General features: G+C 38.1%; 1 protein-coding gene across 2 annotated transcripts in view; it reads left to right on the forward strand.

Annotated features, from left to right (window-relative positions):
- gpr158a (G protein-coupled receptor 158a) overlaps positions 1-3,531 on the forward strand; it is a 134,159-nt gene extending 130,628 nt beyond the window's left edge. For both annotated transcript variants that reach the window (XM_056249846.1, XM_056249847.1), the window contains one exon: positions 424-3,531. In XM_056249846.1, coding sequence (XP_056105821.1) covers positions 424-2,358 — 1,935 coding nt within the window. In that variant the 3' untranslated portion in view covers positions 2,359-3,531. The remainder of the gene's footprint in view (positions 1-423) is intronic.
- Positions 3,532-18,646: the final 15,115 nt, after the last annotated feature.

Here is an 18,646-nt window from a genome sequence, read left to right on the forward strand (position 1 = left end):
TGAGCAGAGGTTTTTGTTTGTTTGTTAGAGCTGAAGAAGTCTCTCACAGAAATGTTCATAGAAAGGGCACTTTGCTAATAGGATAAAGTTCTGCACTTGGTATAATATTTGTTGATTGATTTTGACACGGCTGTTCTAAATGCTTTGAAGTTCTTCAGAGGCTGTTTCAGACCTAACAATAAAACACAAAATTTTCATATTTGACACCGTCCCAGACTGTCCTGTCTTTAATTAGTGTAAAACCGCATGTTGGTTTGGTCTAACGTCTTCGAGGCACTGTCTGTAGTTGCATATAATGACTTCTGCATGTTTTCTGTGCAATAGAGCGTCTGCTTCAGTGTAACTAGAATCATTTTATTTTTACATTTCTATATGTAGACATTTGTTGTGAATTAATAGCCCGTTTTGTCTTTAAATCTACAGGAAGAGCTGAAGAAACTCTACTCCCAGCTGGAGATATATAAGAGGAAAAAGATGCTGGCCAACAATCCTCACCTGCAGAAGAAGCGCAGCTCCAAAAAGGGCCTAGGCCGCTCTCTCATGCGCCGCATAACTGAGATTCCAGAGTCAATGGGTCGTCAGTGTAGCCGAGAGGACAAGGAACTGGGTGAACATGGGAGTACCCGCAACAGCATCTGTGTCCTGAGAAAGAACCCTTTTGACCCCTCACACTCTGTTAAGCCTGCCAAAGACGAATCCTTGAAGAGCAAAGTGTTCTCCCTTAAAAAGTCCCACAGCAGTTATGACCATGTTCGAGACCACAGTGAGGATTCCAGCAGTTCGATGACTGACAAGATGGAAGTCGCAACCACAGAAGGCTCCCTCTTTGAAACCCTAATGGGCAAGAAGCTGGTCAAAAAGTCCTCTGAGAAGATTGATGCAGCCAGTGAGTCAACAGAGTCAGTTCCCTTGGTGTGCAAGTCAGCTAGCGCTCACAACCTGACAGCTGATAAGAAACCTATTCACCCTAGAACATCCATGCTGCAGAAATCTCTAAGCGTTATTGCCAGTGCCAAAGAGAAAACACTTGGTCTAACAGGAAAGGCGCAAGCAGTGGAAGATTCAACAAAGAAAGCTAATCAAAAGAACAAGGATGTCAAGACCTCAGCTGAAGCTGAAGAAAAGGAGGGTTATCCAAAGATGATTGTCAGCCAATCAGTGGAGTACAAGCAGACAGCTGCCAAAACCGGTATAATGAAGCCACAAATGAGCGGAAGCCAGCCCTCCATTTGCTCAGAAACAGCCAAGGGGAAAGATCTGTATGACCTTTCAGAGGTGTGCCCTTGGGAACTGGAGGACTTGCCGACCCCCTCCGAAAACAAGGTCCATAAACATGTGTCTATTGCCCCTGAGCAGACCACCACAGTCCATGGAAGTAGCAACAAAGCGACAAAGTCGCAAAAGCAAAAAGGCACAGAGCAGTCACCCTCTATGGCCAGGCATCCAAACCAGAAACTTGCAGATAGAACAGACATATGTCCTTGGGAGGAAGGAAATGAGGACCATAGTCAGGCAATGGTGTCAAAACCTAACTCCACTAGTAAGCCTGCCATATCCCAACCCCAGGCTTCCGGAGAGGTCCCCAAAGTTCTAAAAGCTGACATCTGTCCATGGGACTTTGAGGAAGTGTCGAGCAAGTCAAAGGACTCAGCTTGCTCCCCTGATAAGAGCAGACCAAAAAAGGGCACCACACCAGCTGAGATCAAAGGCAAAATAAGCTCCTCGCCTACTGAAGTCAAGGGCAAGGGTTATACACCTACTGAGGGCAAAGTAAAGAGTGTTCTCCCCGAGCCTACTAAATCCACAGGCCGCTCACTGCAGCCGCCCCCTAAAGCAGAAGTGTGTCCATGGGACTATGAGACTGTCTCTGGTCCAATCTCTGAAAAGACCCCTTGTTCCTCTCAGGTTTCTAAAACAAAGGAGACACCTGCTATAAAGAAGGGAACTTCCCCTGTCAGAATATTAGAGAAGGAAAGAGAGAACACAAAGGATCCAGATGATGACAAAAAGAAATCAAACACAAAAGACAGGTTCACCTCTGGCAAGACGAAAGAAAGACCTGTCAGCCAGTCTACACTGGGTGAGGTTTGTCCATGGGATGTTGAGAGTAGTCAGGAAATTGTCTCAATGGAAAAACAAAAAAGCCCAAATGTTGCATTAGCAAAAGGCAAGCAAGCAGATGTATGCCCTTGGGATTTTGAAGATGCCGCAACTAGTAAAGAAGTCAACAGGAGCACCAGTTCATCTACTAGCAAACAGATAAGTTCAAATTCCAAAGGCAGAGTTACTAGTGGTGTTAAAATGGCAGATGTCTGTCCTTGGGAATTTGACGACCAAGCATCAACAAAAAAAGCATGACACTTTACCTGAGTGAACCATTAGTTAGTTCTCATTATATGTGCTTTTTCTTTCATAAATACACCATAGAATATAAACTTTAATAGAATTTTTGGTGATTTGGAGAAGAAAATCAACAAGTCGCACAAGCTGCCTTTCTCTTCAACCTTTTGTTTTCCCTTTTGTGTTTTTTTGGAATAAAAAATACAAAAAATACAAAAATGCAACAACTCACCAGGCATTCCAGATTCTAAAGTATTGGTTGAACCTTTAAATAGAAACGGTAGTTTACAATTATGCAACTCTTTATGTGCAATGTAAACAAGATGCCTATACTCACCACATGTATACTCGTTAACATTTGAACCCTCATAACAGCTGCATCTGTAGCCCCTCCTTGACTGTGGCTTCCACAAAAGATTGTACAAGTTCCTGAGGGTGTGGACCATGCATGAAGTGTCATGGAGTAAGCCTGATCCATTTTCTTTTTTTTTCATTTGATTCATACATTATCGTTTGGTTTGAGTAAAACATTTTTGCCAAAGATAGCGGTAAAATCCAATAAATCTAAGAACTCAAACCTCAACAGCATAATAGAGTACCACTACATTTGTACAGTGAGCCGAACTCATATGGCTGCTAAAAATTAGCCTGTAGCACTTTAGTAAAGAAGAAAGACAGATGTAAACTGGACATAACTCCATTCACATTTTCCCTTTTTTGTCTTTTTGGCTTTGATGTTTTATGCCGTTCCGCAGTGAGATCATATGTGCACATTTGCAACACTTTTTTAGATTTCTTGACTAAAAAGAAAGCTAGTAAAAAAAAAAAAAACATAAACATTTCCAATGCTTCCAAATTTGCTGATATATTATCCTGAATGTGCCTATTTAAATAGTCCTGTACCAGTCTTACTTTGTATTGGGAGATGTGAAACCTTTGTCATAGCCCATAAATATTTATTGAAACACTTGATGAAAATCAGCATCTTATTTTTGAAAAGAAATGAAGTTTAGTTTATATATTAGCAATGTTGCAAAATTGTAAATGCTTTTTGAATGGGGTATGCTAGGGGGAAAAAAGTCCACTACTCAGTTCATGGGACCATAGATATAATTTCTCTCAGCGTAGGGCACAATCAGTATGGTTTATGCCTCTATAATGTCTTTCCTTTTTATCTTTTACAATTAGAACACTCATGATAATATACAAAACGTATCAAATTCCAGTCTATCTCATATCAAATTCTGACCCAAGCCTCAATTTCTTTATCATGTGTCTGGTATCTTTAACATTTTATGATGATTACATCAGTTTACAAATAAAAATCTAGCTTTTACTGTATTGTTTTTTGTTTGTTTTTTGTGGAAATTGTATCGATTTCTTAGAAGAACATTTTGAAACATCCCCAGAGACAACTGATGTGAATTCAACAATCTATCTAAATTATTGTTGGAATGTTAACATATCTTGTATGCCTTCTCACATGGTCATTGGTAATCTGTAATGATGTCAAGGTAATGGTGTCACTCACAACACATGAGGCATGAACTGCTGTACAGTACGATGCCCAGTAATGATTTAATCATATAAATGTTGACATATTGCAATTGCAAATGGTTTTGACCCAATCCTGCAGTAACTAAATGTTTTTTTAATGTATTGACAGATTCTTGTGTTTTGTATGTGCACACTATGAATTAGCAAGAATACAGAAGAAAAGGTTATACCATGTATATATGTTATATGAACCAAAGAGGTAAAAAAAAAAAAAAAAGTACCTAAATAGATCATTCTTGACATTCTGTGAAAGAATCAAATGATGTCACACTCCCATCTCTCTAAGTGGGGTAAATTTACCAATGATCTCTGGGTATCTTCCCATGTTATATTAACACAGTGGGTCACTCCTGTTCTGCACTACTTTTAGTCTTTTACCAGACTTTCAGAAATATGCTCCGGTCAAGCTTGACATGATTAATTATCATTAAAGAATTTAAGGTCAAATGGGTTTCTATATAGAACCCTAGGGTTCTTGACTCAATTTTAAAGAGCCTTTTATGCCAAAAAAGGTTCTATATAAGGAGAAATGCATTTAATAATTGCATAATACTTTCATGTTTAATGGGTTATTTCCAAAAATGAATTAAAACTAAATTAATTCAAAGTAAATCCAAAAAATAATCCCATGATTGAAACTCCTAAAAGGTTTGGAACCCTTTAAGGTTCCATTTAGAACCTTTTCTTCAAAAAATGCATCTAATATGATTTCCATCTAAACATTGTGAGTTTAATATTTTATACAAACTGTACAGCGGAGTAAGAATGACCCAGGAAGTATTTTATTGACAACAAATCAGCAATCAAGAGAGTATCACCACCTTCCAAAATTTATAGAATCTGCTTATAATTTAGAACCCAGAATTTCTGTTATCCTCATCAGGATATGTGCTCATGGATTTCTAGGTACACTAAAGGGATCTTTCAGCAACCTATAGACTGCTCCTAAACTGTCGAGTCATCTCATACTCTGGTAAGAATAATACACTCTCCAGAGTCCGTTCTTAATGTATGCCTAGATGGATGTGTAAAATTGACCAACGTTGTTACATAGAGAATGTTTCTGGGAATGGTTGTTGTATCGTAGTGCATCCCTCTAGTTTACAAGTTTTACTCATCTGCAGGTTTATTTCTATGTAGTATGATGTAAGCACTCAGCTCATGACCTGTTAATGTTAATGGTAACCTTGCCTATTACATTGTCTTAGTGCAATGTTTAGTTCAGTTTTTGGAGTTTACAAAAGTGATTATTTATCTATTTATGAATTGATTTTGGTTATTTAGCTCGTTTACTTGGGCCCCGCGCGTCACGTGTTGGGGGAACACTCCTACTACTTAACGCGGTATTGTCTTAGCTCTAACTCTCGTTGCTTCTGCATGATAATGAGAAATTAGTAAGACTGATGTTTCACTGCCCTTGATAGAACTTTAAAAAGAATCTTTGATCTTTTTTGGACTGTTACAAGTTGTATAGTGAGTGAAACTGTACCCTACCCACTGTATTATGTGCTTGTTATATTAAATGCTCTATGACAAGCTTATAGCATACACATATGGAGATATTTGGTAGATTTATATTGTGTAATATTGTGATAGCATGTACATAAAAATACCTCCTCTGCAATAAATATTTCTACAAAAAGCAATTTTGTGTTGACTGAATGAATCAAAATGATAACAAATTTTTCACTGGTTATCATTTTTTAAATCGTCGCAATTTCAAGACATGTCTCCTGTTTTTTTGTACACACTCTGAGCAATCATTTTGAGGATTCACTCACACATTTAAAGTTGCCATTATTGTGAACAATTCTTTCTCTCTTTATTTTTTTGACCTCATAATGTTGAATCAAAATTTCATAACTCTTATCTTTTCTATGGTGGTGTATGCCATTCTTCACCATTCATTTAATCCAAAAACCTGGCCATCCACGATCAACTGCAAGATCGCATTCATTTTTGACTGCATCTCAAAAATCCAGTGAACAAACGATCCTGTCTTGCTTTTTTATTTTATTTTTACACAATCCACTTTATCCAACATTATGGGAAGCGCACTAGCCAGACGGGATTTAAACTTTGTCGACTAAAGACCCAAGTTTAGTTTGAAGACGAAAAACATATTAAGCACAATGTTTTCACACCATTCCTGATTTCTAACACACACTAACAGCGTTCGGCGTGGTCTTGTGGCTGTCAGAGCAGAAACGAAAGCTGTTGCTCTCCGTGTGTATTCCATTGTCTCCGGTCGCGTTATGTAAAATGCTTGAGTTTATGTCGTCCATTAGATCGAAAGATCTGAAAAAGGCCATAAATGTACCATACCATAGAGACCCTCCCCTCGAAGAAATCAGGACAGACGTGGTCGTAAGTGGACATAGCGCTTTTAACAATATGGACTGTTTCAAAGCAGCTTTACAGTGATAATAGGAAATTAAAGTAACAGAGATTGTTTTGGCTTTACAGCAGCTCTAGAATAAAGTTATTGTCCAGCTAAAGTTAGTTTTGATTGATTCACTTCCGTTGCAAAGATCATTAGTTTTTTATTTGTTGAACATCAATTAAATTTTTACCCTTAAATGGGTATGGGAGTTTTTTGTATTTCCAAATTCGGGGAACAGACACAGTCTCTATATGATGATATCTAGCATGTGATGGGATTTATCTGACCTCAGTGACGTGAGACAGCTAGCAGACAGTCGGTTTAGCCAGTCTGTCTGCTTCCTGACCTGAGCCCCAATTCATTTTGAGCTCTAAGACTATGTGCCATATTACTAGAGAGAAGAGCAGCACCATCGCAGGAGGGATGAATACCATCTCTTTTCAACAGGTCAGGTCTGCCCCAAAAACTTTTTCAATTGTCTATGAATTCTATATTATTTTGCGGACACCACTTAGACAGCCAGCCATTGAGTGAGGACAGTCTACTAAGTATCTCATCACTCCTGCGAACAGGAAGGGGGCCAGAGCAAGTTACAGTGCCTGACATCGTACTTGCGAGTTCACACACCTCTTTAACGTTAATTGTAGTGATCTCCGACTGTCGAAGTCGAACATCATTAGTGGCGGCGTGAATAATAATCTTAGAAAATGTACAATTGGCATTAGCCAGCACTTTTAAATTTGCTATGATGTCAGGCGCTCTGGCTCCCGGCAAACATGTGACTATGGTGGCTAGTGTCTCTATTTTCATGTTCCATGTAATAGAATCGCCAATAACAAGTGCACTTTCAACAGGATTCTCAGTGGTGTTTCACTGGGTGGGGAGAATCTACTTGTGATCCGATCGACCAAAACTCATCTTAATTCCAGGTGTAAACAGGGCCATTGATGAAACCTTTAAAACAGTTCCATACAGAGCCATGATAATTGCATCATAGGCTAAAGCGGTTCAAATATGTTGCATTTGCAAAAATATCTTGCTGGGTTTTGCCTCGTCAGCATTTTTGCTTTCATCAATAATGACTGATCTCCCCACAAAGGCTCCAGTTAAGTGGTCATGGCCGATTCTCAAAGTAAATTTGTATCCTGGCAGTCTTAGTTCTCTGCAAGGTTTGTTTACTTTAAACTTAAAGGAAGCCTTTTAAAGCCTTCTATATTGTAACCACTTTGGGATATTCATATGCACGTTTGGCTCAGCTCCGGAAAAGCTTTTATGGAGACACTGTAGTCTTTCTGACAGGGATCAATTGGTGCTCAGTATGGGGAAAGTGGATAAGATGATATCGGGTTCTTCCTCATATTTCTGTCAATAGCCAAGCTGCTGAAGATCAGTCCAGCCAACTGCCTTTTGAATGTGGTGCAAATACTTGATTCCTGTTCAACCAGGAAGTTTGCTTTTGCAAGTTGTTTCAAACTGCCTAAATAAACCTCAAAAGAACTTCGTTTTTGCCTGATTTTGTTCTAAATTGTCACACCAGTTCGTTTTTCGATATCGGGGCCTTAAGCCTTATAGCACCCCTTCTCAGGCCCGGTTACGCACAAAAGGAACACTCAATGCTTTTGAGTGTTCGTAAAAAAGGCCCCCTAAAATTCAAAATGTACGTTTTTTAGCTTTTAGTATGAATATGTTAGATTTAAGGTTATGAATAAGCTGGTGTGTTCCAAAACATTGACAAAATTCGCATTTAGGAGATATAAGCATTCAAAACTAATAGTCTCTTACATCCGCTAAAATGGATCACAGATTTTTATGACTTCAGCTTCTCATCACATCTTCTGTCCAATCAAATGCTCTCTAGAATCAAAAGCGTCCTGTCCCTATGCTATGATTCAATATGTCCCACCTTAGCTTCCTGTTTCAGTGGAAATTGCGCCAACGCATCATACAAATCTGCGCATTCCAAGGCACTTCAGTGGGCCTTTAATGCATTTTCTTCAGTAAAAACACCACTAATAATACTACAAAAACTGTGTCAGTGCATAATTACATATTAACGGGGGAAGATAATGGGGTGACCAAACTGAAGTCTATTTGGCTACTGTAACATTTTTCCTCTCCTTCCAACAAACTCTATAGCCCAAGCTTCATCCATCCTTCGATACTAAAGGTTTAATGACCTAAGGTCGCTGTAAACTCTTTGGATTGTGAGTCCTGATGAGCTGTAATGAAAGGTAAAAGCATACTAAAAGAGTATAAACAAATCACTTTAGCATTGATTTCTCTTTTCAAGAGCACTCTGTCAGTGGAACGAACAGCCAATCAATATAGTGAGACTGGCTTCTCTCTTCACTGGCACAAATGGAGAAGACTGTTGTTTCAGATTCACTGTATCACATCTGTGTCTAAATGGTACCTGCAGAGGTCATTTCATATTTCGTAAATGTTTCATACGTGTCATAAATTATGAGGAGTCTGTTATTTTCAGTATATCTATTAAAATGTTAGCGATGTCATAACCGTGACCTAGCGTTTCGCACACATGCTCCAGAGAGGATGAGTGGGAGACACAGGTTTGATTTTGGCCTGTGTTATGACTCACTTATATCCTCATGCCCAAAACCAGTAGGGAAGTAGATGAATTCGCCTTTGGCTAAGCCACACCCTAGAATGTAGATTGACCAATCACAGCGCAGCCAAGAACGAGCTCCCACAGAAGTCTGACACTTTTTCACAGCGCTCCATTGACTTTAACACAGGCGTCTCATATTTTTGGTCTCGGCAGGCTATTACCGTCGTAGTTTTATCAAAAATATGGTTAAACGTTGTGCCTGGGGCATTTGTAACACAGATACGCGTTTCCCAGAGAGGTTGGAGAGGAGGGGGGTGCGTTTTTTTCCCTTCCCAAAACCGAAGTCAAATCCTGACAAGTGTCGTCTAGCACACGCTAATAATTACAACGTATACTCGCGTAGTCCGTTTGCTTTGTAAAAACGATTATAGAAGTGAATAGAGACCTACTTAGCTTTGCATGAACAGTGTTGCTCCTTGATATTGTTAGTCCCAGCCTCCGTCTCGATTAGGATATGCGGTGGTTCATTTTTTGACTGTGACCGGTATGCTTTTGCCTCTATTTGGATGCCTTGTTGTTCCTTGCGTTTCACATGTATGTCGTGATAGCCTTCGAACGTATATTGCAGCCCCTTTTGCCTACTTCTATCAAACACTTTATTTGCTGCTTTATAAAAGTTTGATAAAATTTCAGCAGGAAGAGCTGTCACAGCATAAGCCATGTTGATACCAGAGCCCAGATGAAGTTTGTTTGTCGGACGTAGCAACAGTAACTAAGGGGGGCGTAGCTTAGCCAAAGGCGAATTAGGCTAGTTATTTCGAAATCTCCAAATACAGCAGCACTCCATCTTCATGAACTATGATGATCATGTTCTCCAGCATGACTTCAGAGTATTCCAAAGAGCATCAAATTAAATCTGAATGAATCTTCATTTGTACAAAGTACATTCATTTAGATTTTACAAAGCCATTCATGTTTTAGATTTGAATTCTAATTTTATTTTCAGGGTTAAATTAGATATTATATTCCATATGGTATTATAGAATGAAATAAGAATATAAGAGATGACAGAGGATGTCAAATCCACAGTATTAACACAGTTATTATTAGTATTTTTAACGAAGGTGATATCTCACTATTAACTCATAAATATCAAATTTAGTGTGCGTTTTTTTTTTTTAAATCATGTTCACCATTTATATACTTTCAAATTTAGCTTGAGCTGCTTGGTTATTCATTTATTTATTTGTTTAATTGTTTGTTTTATATAATTATGATTATAAAAAAAATTTACGTGCATATGCTACGCAGTTTTCGCGTGCATATGGTACGCACTTTATGGCGTGTAATATGCACGTACCCCACACCAATAATCTTACCCAAGGGGTTTACATTGCGTATCATATGCACGTAAAAACTAATTTTCGTGCATAAATTGCACGATAAATACAATGCGTGCAATAGAGACGCATTTCACGAGTTCGGTTACACTCTCAGAAAAAAAAGCTACAAAAGCGGTACACTTTTGTTCCTTTTATATGTACACTTTGAGAGGTACTAATATGTACATTTAATGTACCAGTATGCACCCTTTAGGTACAAAAGTGTACCTTTTGAACAGGTACTGCCCCAGTGACAGCTTTTGTACCTTTTTTGTCTGAGAGTCCTGGGTGGCGCCAGTGCTGATTGTGCAGGTGTTAGACGAGATTTTCCCAATTCTTACTAGCTGTTGCCTACCTGTCAATGGATCACCAGCTTTCTGACTGACAGGCAACAGCTAGTAAGAGCTAGGAAAGAGAGCTGGGTTGATTTAGTCCAGAGGAGTGCTAGGATGGTATTGAAAGCTGAACTGAAGTCCACAAAACAGGATCCACACATAGTCCCTGTTTTATCCAGATGTTTCAGGACATAATGCTGCCACGTGTTGACCGCATCATCCACTGACATGTGGCCTCCAGTTTCCTATGCAGAAACATAAAAACCCTGCAGTCTTTAGATGCTAATTCGTGAAGATTTCATTAATAAAGAATTGTATTAAGCTTCTGTCTATTATCCAGAGATGTATTATTGCTGGTGGTTTTAAAAATTAGTCACATATTCGTTTTTATAAAATAAAAGCATTGCACATTCAAACTATTTAAATGTTTTGATGTCTCATCTTCATAAATTATCAAGAAGAGCTTTTGAATGTCTTTCTGACCGTCACAGTGGGTGGTCTAATGTCCAAAGAGCTCAGGGGTATAGCTAAATCTCTGCTAGCTCTGGCTGTGCTCAGAAGATAAATCCAGCGCAAGACACCCACACAAGCTTTTCATTCCCCTAGGCAGCATACAGCGGGCCACGCATTTGTATTGGGACAATTCGTGACTCATCAAGGTGTTCCGGAGGCGATGTGACAAATCCTACAAGGCTAAGGTCATGAATATGAATTAGGTCATGCTGACGTACCTTGGTAAACTTCCTGGAGTGCCCAGCCACCAAAATTCATGAGCCAAGATTATAACTTTTTAACTTTAAAGATTTAACTTGCATAACCAACTGTTCAATTACCAGTTGTCTGTCAGTAAATGAATTATTCATACCTAACAGTTCAGGATTTGGCTGGTTAGTTTCAGCAGTTAGCTCCTACTGCTAGATACTGTATCTATCTTTGTACATGCAAAAAGCGAGTTTCTCCTTACCTTTCAGAAGTAGCCATGTATTCTGACTAAACAGTATTTTAAATGATATTAAAGCAGTTACAGTATATTACCAGTGAGAGACTTTGTTCTGGAGAAAAACTGTAATATTTTGACACTCAGAATAATTGCTTCTAAAGGATTTGCGACTGTGTTCTAGTGGTTCCATCAGCCAATCAGCATCATTTTCAGAGTAATTAGTCACATGACATTTATGGCTGAGGTGATTGTCTTAAAAAATTGGTTATTTGAGTGAAGGTTACATTAGGCGTAATTAAAGCTGCTGTAGGTAACTTTTGTAAAAAATATGTTTTACATATTTGTTAAAACTCTCATTATGTCCTGACAGTAGAATATGAGACAGATAATCTGTGAAAAAAATCAAGCTCTTCTGGCTCCTCCCAGTGGTCCTATTGCCATTTGCAGAAATACACGCTCCCGGTCAAACAACCAATCAGAGCCAGGAGGAGTGTCTTAGCAGTGTCAATCACGCTCGTGTACGCGCTGATCACACCCCTCTCTTGCACAGCGCGAGCCGTCGTTCAAACTCAAGATTGCCGGCGTTCTGCAGCTGTGCTAATGACGGAGAAACAACCTAAACTGCCAATTCTCGAGTGACACCTGCTCATAAAACAAAGAGGTAAAAGAAAAAAGACCGATGACGATAAACAAGCGAAAAAGAAAGAATTACACAGAGCCCATTGACTCGGTGTCAAAACTCTAGCCGCATAAACATGTAGATAAAATGTCACGCACTCTGCTAAGCAACAATTGAAACCTGCTAATTCACTGGCTTGTCATGTTGCTGAAATAATGTACTAGCACACCTTATCTAGCATTATATATCGCTAGAATAATTACTTACATACTGTAACGTTAGTTACCGTTATATTAACGTTATCTTACTAGCTATTTATAACTTATAGAAAGAGTGCAACGTTATAAAGTTACATGTAGGCTATTGCAAAATACATAATGATTTGAGGACCAAGTTTGTAGTCAAAGTATGGGCAGGCCATAGTCAATGTAAAGCATATTGTTGACGTTTAGTCCCTATTAGTGAATGTGCCATATAACTTTTTATCCGCTGTTATCGGTGGCCCTGTTTACTAGCCTGCGCGTTCACGACAGGCTCCGCTGTGGAGGACGAGCTGTGGAGGGAGGGCTGTAGCGCAGCAGAGAGCAAGGGGGTGGGACCTGGAAGTTGTGCTTCTTCAAATTTTCAGGCTAAGTCAACGTTTTCTCAAAACTCCCTACTGCAGCTTTAAAACTCATGAGCAAAAGGTTTTTTTTTTTTTTTTTTTATCAGATTTGTTAGCATCTATCTTATTATAACCTTTTCAAGACAACTCAGTGTAAATGTATGTATTGTACATTTATATTTTTTTCTTTGCTTTGCCTGAAGTTTAAAGAGATTGCATGGAATAAGAGTAGTAGTTAAATGTAAGACGCAATTGCATGTCAATTATGCCTTCTTGATTTTATTCATAATTCTTTTAAATACAAATCCCATCTAAATGAGTCATTATTGACCATACAGGCTTACAGTGTTACGTCTATGCTTCTAGTGCAAATAAAATGGCACTCTTTATCATCTAAGAGGCATTAAAGGCTTCAAAAAGCTCTTGCTTCCGTCACATAAATGAGAAACATCCAATTATCTACAAAACTCAGTCACCAATTACATATGGCACGCATTGCTAAAGCCCAACTATACAACAGCCTACATTCTTCACTATTTCCCAAACGACCCAAACTTCCTCTCAGCCGTCCTTTATTTGCTATGATTAACTGTGAGGCCTTATGACATATTCACCCAATTAAAGGCCCTCTCTACACTGAGGATCATTACCATGAGAAATTCCTCAGCGCCTGGCTGTCAGCACCAACGCTACAACTCCACTAGTCCACCCACGCCACACACACAGGGTAGGCCTACGTTTATTCACCGAATATTCACTTATGAATACTGCACAGTGTGCATGTAAACTACTGTGTTAAAAACAAATCTTGCACGGACTTATGTAAAGCTTCACGAGTTCACCTGCCCATCCAGTCCTGATAAATGATGGTAAAGGAATTTGGCTTGCTTGAAAGAGGGGGTCGGTCCCAACTTCAAGACTCGGCTCAAAATCTGACCTAATTAACCCCTCGGACTACGGGATTGGAAAGAATGAGGTAACTTTAATCTAATCCGTATTAGAATAAAGGAACAAATGAGGTGTTGGAGGGATGCTGGAAAAGCTGGCGCTGCAGCATCTCAAAGACTGCTACTTATACCCAGCAGGCCACTGTGAGACGTTGCTCTTTGATAGGTTCTAATGTCGAGTGACCACAATTCAATTTCAGGACGATATCTTAAAATAGCTGACATTGATATTTTGTTGGTTGATTTATGGTATTAACTCTTTCCCTGCAATTGACTGAAATGTCCGGCTTTCCGTGTTTTCTATGGAATAATTTTTGTGCCGATAAAAATGAACGTAACTTTTCAAGAAATCAATGAAAATATCAATTGAAACTGAATAACATATCTTTGAAACTGAAAAAGAATAACTCGCTGGCAAATTTATTGACTTCATTTTTAGTACACTGCATGTTTTGATAACTATTTCTCATATTTCTTTCGCTGATCTGAACTTACAAATGCGCTTCCAGAGTTTTCAGTTACGCTTCTGAAGTTTTCGTTTACGATTCCTGAGTTTTCGTTCGCAGTTCTGAGCTGACACATATCTCTCGTGGGGGCGGGGCTAGTAGCAGTGTGTTCTCATTGGCTACTGAGTTTCTGATTGACAGCACCTTCTTGGCCTATAAGTGAAGACGTCAGTGTTGTGTTTACATGTTTGAATGTGAGCGTCTGTAAGTGTAGCTTTCTATTTCATTTTACTGATATTAAGTTTGTATCTGTATTTATTTGCTGGTACACTATATTGTTGAGATGATTTCTTATAGAAGGAATAGTAGCCTACAGACGAATGATATCATTATCATTAGTCATCGTCACTATCAGGATACTGGAAACTCGTGGTAAGTCTTTTTTTAAGCCCAAACATTACATGACTTGTTTATCTACATACGATTATGTCTTTGATTAGATCATAGTTGCTTCGATTAGATATTTCCCCCCAGCCACCCCAAACAACATTGGGCTAGAGTAGGCTACTGTACAGTAGGCACATTTTTTGTACAGTATTCTACAGTACAAAAAGTACTGTATCAGACAATGACCGATGCCATTGGACCAGAGCGCTGTCAATCACTGCCTGATTCAACTTTGGCAATGTAAAGCCATTTAAGCCTGAATTTCTCAATTGCTGATTAATTTGCGATGCAGAGTTTTTGAACTCAGACCACAGACCACGTCTCTGTTCATGATATGTAAACACAATTATTTTGAAGTATCACCCTGGTCACAATATTTATTCTGATTACTTTTGTGTGATAAAGATGACTGATAAAGCTATTATATGTAGCTAGTGTGAGTAACAAAATGCTTTTTCTGTGTCCATATTTGACTAATAATAATGCAAAAAAATTCACTTCAAATGAACATTTCTGAGAAAAATGTTTAATCTTTAATACTCTTTAATAATAAATATATGTCCAAATTCAAATCCTAATACATGCAAGTAATTATGACTGAAAACATCCAGCAACTAGGGAATACACAGCCATGGATAAATGTTTATAGGGCTATACAGCCATCTACTGGTTACACAACAGTATTACAGATGATAAATGGTGCATGACTCAGATGTAAATATTTAGTACTGTAAAATCCCTTAAAACATTTATATAATTTGTTTGAAATAAATATTTTAAGTCTTCAACTTGTTACTGCATGTGGGAGTTCAAATCAGTTTGTATTGTTAGATTATAATATGTTTCCTTTCTCATTTTCCAGGGAGTTGAGCAACTTTTCCATAAACAAAATTCTGATGCTGACACAGAGGATGGAGTGATAGTACCAGAGATCCACTGTCCACACCAGACAATAATCTTACTTTGTTCAGACACATCACATTTGAATGACTGGGATCTTGATCTTCAGACACCTGATGTCTTTTGTTTTTATAAAATAGCTAATATTTTAATTTCCTCTAAATCAAAACAAACACAGTTCACAAGTACACAAGAGGTTGCACTTTATTCATATTAGTTTATGCTGATCATGGATTAGCATACCAACAGCATATGAATGTTAAGGGGATAGTTCAACCAAAAATAAAATTCTCACTTATTTTACTCACCCTCATGCTGTCCCAGATGCATTTGACTTTCTTTCTACAGATAAACACGAATTAAGATTTTAAGGAAAGTAATCCATCTCTGCGAGTCCTGAAGATGCTTTTAAAACCACACACAGTGACCGTGATGTCCATGCGACCTCAAGTGGATGAATCAATGCCTTCTGGAGGGAAACAATAGGCTAGACAAGAAAAATACTAATAATGTAAACCGTTTAAAACTGTTAAAAATCACTTCCGACCAACTGTCATACGTACATGTATTACAATCCACTTGTATTATATGGACTCACAGAGACGGATTATTTCCTTAAAAATCTTTGTTTATGTTTATGTGAAGAAAGAAAGTCATATACATCTGAGATGGCATGAAGTGAGTAAATGATGAGAGAATTCTCATTTTTTGGGTGGACTATCCTTGTACCCACCCAGTCACTGCTTTGTTACTTTTACTATAACAGGAACTGTTCAAAGGATCATAGCATCATTTAAAATGTATATGAATCTTAAATATGTATTCTGTATTTGTAATTGTGCATTTTGTATAGTAATATATATCATGATAATACTGTGCATTGCATGTATAGTATGCAGGTAATGTTTTGTGGATTCTGGTCTTTCCTGTCACAACATTATTGCATCCAAGACTTTCACTTTGATACTTGTGTCGTATTGACAATAAAGAATGTACATTTATTTGAATTCATATTTTTAATTACATTCATTTAACTGGTTGTATAAGTCATAATTGAAACTGTTGATGATTGTTAAAATTTTAATTTTAAATGTACACTTTTAAATGTTAGAAGATAATATTAACTAAATTAAATAACTAAATAAAATTATCAGCATGATAAAATACATTATTTGTGTGACATATGTAATGAAATGCCCTTTGAGGTCTGTATCATTTGACAGCAGGCCACGATTGTAATTTTCATGTTTAAATTCCTCTTATGTAAGTGATCATTAATGTTGATGGTGTAAATGCATATGCTAACAAAATGTGATGGCCATGGTTGCCAACCTTGATTACCTGGTTGAAGTGAAACTTTCTTCTTGACGGCTGAATATATCACGCACTATGCTAGTATTGTTTTTAAATTGTAACAGCTCAACCTAATCAGAGCCTAACATGCAAAAGAATCATCAGGAATAAACAAATATTCTCCGAAAACATTGGACACTAACGTTACAATATTTTCAGTATTATATACAGTAGGCCTTTTTTTAATGTACAATTACACCTAAATAGACTGAATAGATCTCTTGCGCTCCTAAAAGCTTCTGTCGACAAAGTAGGAGCAGCAGGTAAATACAGATAAAATTCAAAAACAAACATAACTTATCAGTAAAATTAAATAGAAACCTGCGCTTAAAGACACTCACATCCACACATCTAAACACAACGCTGACGTCTCCACTTATAGGTCAAGAAGGTGCTGTCAATCAAAAACTCAGTAGCCAATGAGAACACACTGCTACTAGCCCCGCCCCCACGAGAGATATGTGTCAGAACTGCGAACGAAAACTCACTCCGCTCCGTAAACGAAAACTTCAGAAGCGTAACTGAAAACTCTGGAAGCGCATTTGTAAGTTCAGATCAGCGAAAGAAATATGAGAAATAGTTATCAAAACATGCAGTGTACTAAAAACGAAGTCAATAAATTTGCCAGCGAGTTATTCTTTTTCAGTTTCAAAGATATTTTATTCAGTTTCAATTGATATTTTCATTGATTTCTTGAAAAGTTACGTTCATTTTTATCGGCACAAAAGTAATTCCATAGTTTTCACTGTTATACAGTAGGGTGCGCTTTTACGCATCTTCTGATCAAAACACAAGCGAAGAAGAACCAGAAACAAGCGATAGCGTATGTAAGCAAACACACGTAAAATAACGTGATCATCAACATTAAACAGCATATAAATCAAAACTGCTTAACGTAGTTGAATGAAATGACTACAATATAAACACTGATATTGTATTTTCTGATTATCTGCTCTCCGATCACAAGCCTATTCTATTCTCACTGTTTCTCCCGGAGCTCTCTCAACCCACTATAATTGCACCTGTTATGTCGCGGGTCTACTCTCCTCAGTTCAGCACTAACTTCGACCTGTGCTTTGCTGAACTATGTTCACACTTGGACTTGGACCAACCACTATCTGACCTGGATGCGGATCAACACTTCAGCCTTTTAAATTCTGCCTGGCTTAAGGTAGCTAACGTGACTGCTCCTTTCAAGCCTCACATATCCAAACCAAAATCTAATCTGTGGCAAAACTCTGACTCTCGTCATCATAGACAAATTTGTAGAGCGGCCGAACGCAAATGGAAGCGAGACAGGCAGATTGTCTCCTTCCATTTGTTCAAAGACGCTCTTACAGCATACCAGAAGGCAGCTAAGTTAGCTAAAGCTGCATATTTCTCTAACTTAATTGAATCCAACCACTCCAACCCAAAGGTCTTGTTTTCAGTCATTCAGTCTGTTATAAATCCTTCTTCTAAACTATCTGTTGCCTCTGATGCTCTATGTGAAGATTTCCAGAGATTTTTTGTGAACAAAATCACTAAATTAAGACTTAGTGTTTGCCCTAACTTAACTCTCCCCTCATTCGTGTCACCTACTACTTGTGTTTGGGAGGTTTTTGATCCTATCAACCTCCAGACACTAAAGGATGTGTGCACCAAGCTTAAACCTTCTTTTTGTCCAAATGATATCATTCAGCCGAAATTTCTAAAGTTAATCATCGACTCTGTGGGTCCAGGTTTGGTATCTCTTTTTAACAAGTGTCTCAATACGGGCTCTGTTCCATCTAATCTTAAAGTGGCTACGGTCACTCCTTTGCTCAAGAAGCCTTCACTGGATCC

Source organism: Rhinichthys klamathensis, unplaced genomic scaffold (assembly GCF_029890125.1).
Source record: "Rhinichthys klamathensis goyatoka isolate OS25496 unplaced genomic scaffold, OSU_Roscu_1.1 h1tg000064l_1, whole genome shotgun sequence".
Lineage (NCBI taxonomy): Eukaryota > Metazoa > Chordata > Actinopteri > Cypriniformes > Leuciscidae > Rhinichthys > Rhinichthys klamathensis.